Here is an 8,009-nt window from a genome sequence, read left to right as displayed (position 1 = left end):
CATTTCTTGGCAAAAACCCATCCAATTACTGACCAAGTACAATGATGCTTGTGTTACTGCCCTTGGCATTACATGTGTGCATGTGTTCATTATGTGATCCTGCACTGTGCTTTGGATGTATTCGCATATTGATATGTATGACTAAGCATGGTTGTCTATATTGCGCACACGTATGATACAACTCTAACATCAATAAACGCTTTACATTGATCAGTAAAGGCTAAAACTTTTATTTGTTTCGTGAGATTTAGTCTTATTTTGCTCTCAGCGAATATGTTACTCATTATAAAAAGAAATGTATTAATGACCCCTTCTCATATTGAGGGCGCCGGAGGTCAGTATGAGGCTAGTAATTATTAAAGAATCTTTTAAAATTGCTAAAGCAATTCTGATAAGATCTTCCTCAGTTTCCAACAAAAATTGCAGTTTCGAAAAAATGAAATAGAATCATTCCCTGGTTGTTGCTGGATCAGGGAGCAATTTGCTATTGCGCATGTGTGTGTGTGCGTGTGTGTATGTGTCCTGGGATGTTGTAAAGGAGGCTGTAGTATTCCCATTTACGTCTAAGTTATTCAAAGCCAAGAACATGAATAACAACAAGAATAAAGCCATATTAGTTGAAATATGATGGGTGCAATATCGTGTTTGGGTATCTTATTTTTAACGAACAAATAATTATAAGAATTGACTGCAACAGAGCAACCCTAGGTAACTTACGCCATTTAGATTTGATTATTTAGGAATAAAATACGGGTGCACGGGAAACAAAAACACAAATAGAAGCATGTTTTAGACCACCTTAGAATTTTTAACCTCGCCCGTACGAATGCTAGTCGGTGCGTGGCACAGGTGAGATATCCTACGATGAACCAGACGTGGGCTATGGGTTGCTCTAGGGTGGGAGAGGGGGGGATTGTTACTGGGGTGGCCACGGAGGCCCAGTAGTAGAGATCAGAGAGAGAGAGAGAGAGAGAGAGAGAGAGAGAGGGAGAGAGAGACTCGAGCAGCGGGTGTGAGGTCTCCCGCTCGGGTGCGATATCCACGGCTCCAAAGGACTGGGCTTGGCATGGCATCCGGGAGGAGAGGCGGAGGGAGGAGGGAGGAAGGAAGACCTAGGCTCTCGTCGCTGAGACTACCACCGACCCAGTCCACCACCTCCTTCCTCTCCAGGTCTACCACCAGTACCGGGTGGAGGGAAGTGAAGTACGGGTGTCTGTCCGTGTATGTGTGTTTGTGAATCGGGGCCCGAGTGTCATACCCTCTGTCAACATGGGCATCTGCAGAAGGGAGTGGAACGGGTGTTACTTCAACGTCCTCTTCCTGTTAACATTAGGTAGGTGGTCGAGATGTTCCTCTGCCTCCTCGGAAAAATCGTCTCCCCCACCACTCCCACCTCATACCTCCACCTATGTGACCCCTCCGCCCTCCCGTGAACCCCCTGGCACCTCTCAGCCTCCGCCCAATATGGCGGCACCTCTCCTTCTAGGGGGTGGGTGGGGGAGGTGTGGGTGTAGACTGTAGAGTCAAGAAATGCCCAATCAATCTTTGTTATAGGGAACGGCACTGCCGACCTTCCTCCTCGATTATCCAGTTTTCATTCCCGTTCTTTTTTCTTCGTCGTTTGTTTAATAAGTCATGGCAATTATATAACCTTATACAGTATGTACTGTATATATATATATATATAACACGATGGAATTCTTTGATCTAAGTAGTTTTTTTTTTTTTTTTCAAGAGAAAAGGTAAATTTTTCGAGTCCCAACCCTGTTTGTGCTCACCTACACGAAAATCTAACACAAACAATTTGTTAACTTATTTTGTCCTGCTTCTTTTGTATTATGTAAAAGTTTCAGAATTGAGATCCTACGAAAGGATGCATTTAATTATAATCTCATCTGTTTCTCCCATGAGCAACCAAACAAATATGAAAAAGGGTACTGAAGAAAATAAAGCATTTCTAAAACTACGAATGTTATTTTTAGACGCAAGTCTAGGCACCGTAAATTTCAAGTGATCCAAATTACATCGAGGTAAACAGCTCCAACTAAATGGTAAATGCAAAAATTCTGTAAAAAAATAAATCAAAATAAAAGTGATGAGGGCCGTTTTTACTATATGCTTTTCTTTTAAGAAACTTTTGTTAACCAGGTACGGCACGAAACACATTAATATGAAGGGTTCTTTTATTTATTTTTTTTACTATAGTAAAGCTCGTTAACTGCAAATAATTTGATCATGTATTAAATAGAGATATTTTCAGCTCTTGCGATTTTTGTATCATTATATTTTTTGCCCAAAGAGCGTGACTGACTTCAAAATCTTAGGTGCCACTTAAAATAACATTAATCATAAATAAATCATCTTCGAAAGATTCTATTGCAGAAAAGGTATTCTGAAATTTTAATCAAGAAAACACTTCAGCAACATTTTGTTATTCGCGAAATGAGATAGATTTTCTTTCTGTAGGACACCAAATATTTTGGAGACATTCGAGAGCACTGGTGATAGATAAAACTAAAATTAAATAATATAAAAAAAAACTACACGTGTGACTGTAGGGTTTTAAAAATAGATGCTGAGGTTTGTGCTTAGTAATGGAAATATAAATTATACCGATAAGCTTTCGTCTCGTCAATGGATGTTTTGATAAGAAAAAAAAGGGGGGAGGGGCAAGATCTTTATTTTGACAGCATCTGAAGTCTGAACCAACAAAATTTATGTATGGTCATATTTTACTCAAGTTTGATTTAGCAAATGTTCGAATTAAGTTCGAATAAAGAGCTACTCCCGAATTTACAATCGTTCAAGAGGCCACATTCGCCACCAAAATAAATAAATAAATAAATATAAACTGTAGTATCTAACGTTTTCATGGCAATAGACTCAAAAAGAACAGTTGAGGCTATAAAAAGGCCACATTTTTACATTTTAATATCCTTAACAAACCAGACTAAAATCCACCGTATATATATATTCTGTATATATACACACACACACACACACACACACACACACACATATATATATATATATATATATATATATATATATATATATATATATATATATATATATATATATATATATATATATATATATACGGAATTTAGTCTCCTTTAATAAAGAAATTAGAGTAAATATGGCCATTTTACAACCACACTCATATACATTCATACATACAGTCATACACACACACACATATATATGTGTGTATGTATATATCATTTATTTCTTATGCAATTTTTTCACACGTTTCTTCTAATTTTACAACCTGTTTGTTTTACCGGGAGATTGCAGAGATGTTCGCTTTGTTTACTTTGGTGACATGTAGACTGTAAACTTTTCTTTCATTGGGTGATAGTTTGTGACTGAGAGAGAGAGAGAGAGAGAGAGAGAGAGAGAGAGAGAGAGAGAGAGAGAGAGAATCAGACTGAGCATAGGTTTACCGACAAGCATAGAGAAGCATGTGTATAGAAAAAGCTTTGTTTTCTAATAATTGTAAAGTCATACGAATGCTCACAAAACACTCCGCCCCGCACACGCACATTCATACATATACAGTGCACACACAAACACACACGCACACATATATGTATACTGTATATATATACATACATATATATATATATATATATATATATATATATATATATATATATATTATATAGGCTATATATATATATATATATATATATATATATATATATATATATATATATATATATATATATATATATATATATATATATATACATACATACATACATACATATATTCATGAGAAGGAGACACAGCCAGACGGACAGAAAATAACAAATTAAAGACATTGCAAATTACTGTAGAAATACGAGAGGTGCAAACCTACTCGAGTGTCATACTATGAACACGAAACTTGGCAGTTCCGTTCTTAGTGCGCATGCGCGCTGCCCCATCCCACCTCCCATGCCCTTCATTGGATGGTCTCTAAATAAGGCGAAGCGTTTTAAGACGAGTAAATGTTTAAAGTGCATTGCGGAGGAGATCGTGTCCAGATGCTCATGTCTTGCGGTTGTTATCCTTGGCGGCAACGAGCACCAGACGATGTGGACAGCAGGAGAAAAAAATCAGGGACAAAAGGAAGACTATAAAGGGTCAGTAAGACAAGAGCACTGAGATAAATAAAATTACCGGTAAACTGTGAAAAAGCGCAGCGTTACAAACACTGCGAGCCGAAACCAGCGAGGGGTATTCATATTTTCTGATTCGTGGTGCGTAATTATTTTGCACATATATACAGTCCATACATAAATCACATCCGATGTTATGAATGATAAATAGTCAGGTCTTTCATTAATTGCTCAAATTATCACAAGTTCTTACATCAGCGTAAGAAGGGTTAAATAGAATTTACGTGAAACAACGTAAATCCATGCGCAGTAACGAGTCATGACACGCTTTTGTTTAGTGTACATACCAAAAACATATCCTTTTAAATTCGCGTGTAAACAGTAATAAAAACTAACCTGCAACTCGAAGATGAATCAGAAACTAGAAAAAAAAATTGTAACGCTAAACTGAAGCCAGTTTCAGTCCGTACCTCCTGGCAGATGTAATATTCACATAGCCAATTGAAACAGCGATGCGGGAGCTGATAAGAAACGTCTGTTGTTTCAGGTATTTTCGATATCATTCTTTTTGTTTCGATCACTCCGTCTTTTCTCCTAGAACGCTCTGCCTTTTTAGTTTCTTAAAATGATGACCTTTTTAGAATTACATTTTATCATTTCAAACTTATTAAAGTTAAATCGTTAAATGACGAATGCCTTTGTCATTTTAATCATTTCGTGGCAGAACGAAACCATATTCTTTAGACCAGCTCTGAACAGATTCTAGATGGCCAGCTGAGGCAGTACTGTTCTCGGTCATGTATTTGGAACACGAACTCTCATTCCTGCTAGAATACCACGCATGACTCTCACAAAGAAGTTTGAGGTTTAGTTGATAATTCTCCTCACAACCCCGCCATTAATTTCAACATCTAATTACCGAAGATGTAAGGTATTGTTTACGATACGATTCGTGTACTGCAAACGTATGTATTTTAATCAAATTTTCTTATAATTTTCACATTACCGTAGAGACAACAGTGAAGATTAATCTCTTAATAATTTGCAAAGAAATTTTTAGTGAGAAATCTTAGTAAATGAACAGTCCAGAGTATGACCGAGGCCCCTAAGCGAAAGAAAACGAGAGTACAACAGAATGGCTAAACAGCGAAGGCTCAGCACAGGCCTGTGGAGTCTGGAATCAGCATTTTCTTGCAAGGGCTTCTCATAGCTCCGAGCTACGACGAGCATGGCATGGATCGTCATTAGACTCCTAACATAGAGGAAGACTACTACGCCGTCTCCTTCAGAAGAACACGAGTTCAAGCTGAATATGCAGGAGTACAATATCAAAAGACGTCTCATGAACGTTATTTTTTTTTCAACCCTTTTATTTTTTTCCGTGATTTTGTACGAGAATTTTTATTTTTTTTCTTGTGTTCAATATGAAAGTGAGACTTTAATCTGTGGCGCGGAGCCAACTAAAAATTCAATGATAAATATTGATATGAAGTTAAATGGAGGATAAAAAATACATGAATAAAGAAAAGCAGGTAGAAGGTGCAGCCCTGTTTACATTAAAATATATTCGTTCAGAATAGAAATTTGCATTAACTACAATGTTGAGGGTAGAGTTAGTAAAAGCTAAAGCTGATCTTAGCAAAACGTCAAAAACACACGTTTAGCAAAGATAGCAGATCTGGTCCCATCTAAAGTCTCCAACAATCAATGGAAGATCTTGCTTGTACAGTACATACGTATTCTAAAGGTATGTAAATTCACAAGTGATCTGTCAAATGTGTTTGCTCGGCGAGTGCATGATTAAGGTTGAGTGTGGCAGGATAAAAACTTTTCATGTTGAGTGCATAAAGTTCATGAGCGGAAAAGAACGACATTTAAAGACAATGTCTTTGGAATCTGAATCTGAATCTGTACCTGGCTGGGTCTGGCACATGAAAAAGTGACTGCGCTAGGTGATTTAAATGCAAAGGTAAGTCAAAAAGGAAAATACTTAGTTAATAGTGGGTATAGATGTTCCTAGGGTAAATGAGAATGGAGATTGGAGGAAATGTGATTGGAAAGGGGCTCGATTATTTAAAATATTTGGTTTCATGAGCATACTTAGGAATGGAAAAATAGTACTACAGAGCTGTGTGTAATTACAGAGTACATGAAAAAGCAAGTTGACAAATGTAAATACCGTGGCTGAAGGTATATCTGGTCAATATTTGGTTAACGTGAAAGTCAGGATAGTTAGCAGTCTAAAATGGAGGAGATGGGGTGAAAAGGTCAATGCAAATGTAATTGAAACAAGTGATATTGATAAGAATGGAGAAGAGCATGGATTATATAAGTTGTATGTACAATTTCATGGTGGAGTACTCGTCAGCAGGGAAAGATTGTGGGTGTAAGAAGCTAGGAAGAAGGAGTAAAAACACCAAGTAGTGGGATCAAGAAATGAGAGGTCCGGTAAGGAAAACCTAGACTATATGAGGCGCAGTTACACAAAAGAGGAAAGATATAAACAGACATAAAGGAGGCAGAATGGAGTAATCAAGAAGAAAGTGGGAGAGAAAAAGAAAGCAAAAAATAAAAAAGAAAACGCAGAAAGTTTACTGAAAAAATGGATCGCTGAAAACAGGCCCATGGAGAGCCTGATAATATCTGAACTCGATGCAGCCCAAGGTCGATGGAGTGAGTATTTTGAAGATTTATTGAATGTGGAAGATAGAAGAGGAAGAGATGAATGAGCGGAATGTGACAGTGTAAGCTTGAGGATAATTGTGGAAGTAACTGTTTAGGACATAAAGAGATTAGAAGATTGAAGAATGGAAAGACACCGGGTGTTGATGGGATCACAAGTTAACATGCTGAAATACAGTGACCACAGTAAGATTGAGTGACTGATCAGGGTATGTCCTGGATGAAGGAAAGAGTCTGAAGGAACAGGTGAGATAAATAATTGGTCAATTGTAGGAAGGTATAGGTGATAGATAAGAAATAGAAGATAAGAAAATAAGGTGCAAATGGGGTTTGGAATGGTTAGTGTTTGTGGATGATACAGTAACAATTAGGGATAATGACTAGAAGCTACATAATTTAGTGGGAAAAGCTACAAACGTTTGCAGGCTGGGAAGGTTTAGAGCAAATATGAGCAAAATTAAGATTATACAAGTAAATGCAAAGTAGGAAGATGAAACATTGAATATTAATACGATGGCGGAAGAATGGAAGCAATAATCTCATAGTGGTATTTGGTAGTGAATAAGGAAATAATTAGAATGAGAGAAGACGTGAGTCACAGAATAGGAATTAGAATATGAAATTTAGGCTAAAGACCAAGTGCTGGGATCCATGAGGTCATTCAGCGCTGAAAGGGAAACAGAGTAAAGAAGGTTTGAAAGCTGTAACGTGAGGAAAACCTATGAAACGACTGTTAGGAGAGAGTGGAATGTAATATGGGAGAAAAATAATATGAACGGAGGTACAGTGATAGGAACGAAAGGGGTCGCAACTAGGGGTCGAAGGGACGCTGCAAAGAACCTTTGAGTAATACCTACAGTGCACCGCGTGAAGTGCACTGACGGCGCTTTCACCCTACGGGGGTCGCAGAATAAGTGAATTAGGGCAGGTAGCAAGGTGTGTGCAAAAGATTGGGAAGTGTCTGGGAAAGCAAGTTTGACCTTTATGATGGGTTAGCTGATCCAACTTTCCTTTATAGATTCTGGATAGGAATGAGAAGGAAAAGGGTTGAGGCTGCTGAGTGAGTAATTGGTTTTGCAAATATGGTCTAAGAAGAATTGCAAAGACGAGAAATGTTGAGAACGGTACAGGTGGTAAAAAGGTTAGCATATGCGTAAGGATGGACCTACTGTAGGAGTTTTGAGGTGGTTTGTGACTTTGGAAAGAAAGGAGAATATGTTG

At 37.6% G+C, this 8,009-nt stretch overlaps 1 protein-coding gene across 3 annotated transcripts in view; it reads left to right on the top strand.

The window, feature by feature from the left end:
• The first annotated feature begins 905 nt into the window (after positions 1-905).
• Positions 906-8,009, top strand: part of LOC136853430 (signal peptide, CUB and EGF-like domain-containing protein 1) — a 185,120-nt gene continuing 178,016 nt past the window's right edge. For 2 of the 3 annotated variants that reach the window (XM_067128985.1, XM_067128983.1), the window contains exon 1: positions 907-1,333. In XM_067128985.1, the coding sequence (XP_066985086.1) occupies positions 1,270-1,333 (64 nt within the window). In that variant the 5' untranslated portion in view covers positions 907-1,269. Of the gene's footprint in view, positions 1,334-8,009 lie in introns of all 3 variants that reach the window. The other variant, XM_067128982.1, reaches the window with a different exon arrangement.

Source organism: Macrobrachium rosenbergii, chromosome 27 (assembly GCF_040412425.1).
Source record: "Macrobrachium rosenbergii isolate ZJJX-2024 chromosome 27, ASM4041242v1, whole genome shotgun sequence".
Taxonomy (NCBI): domain Eukaryota; kingdom Metazoa; phylum Arthropoda; class Malacostraca; order Decapoda; family Palaemonidae; genus Macrobrachium; species Macrobrachium rosenbergii.
The sequence above is the reverse complement of the archived record's forward strand: the minus strand, read 5'-3'. Positions and strand labels throughout refer to the sequence as shown.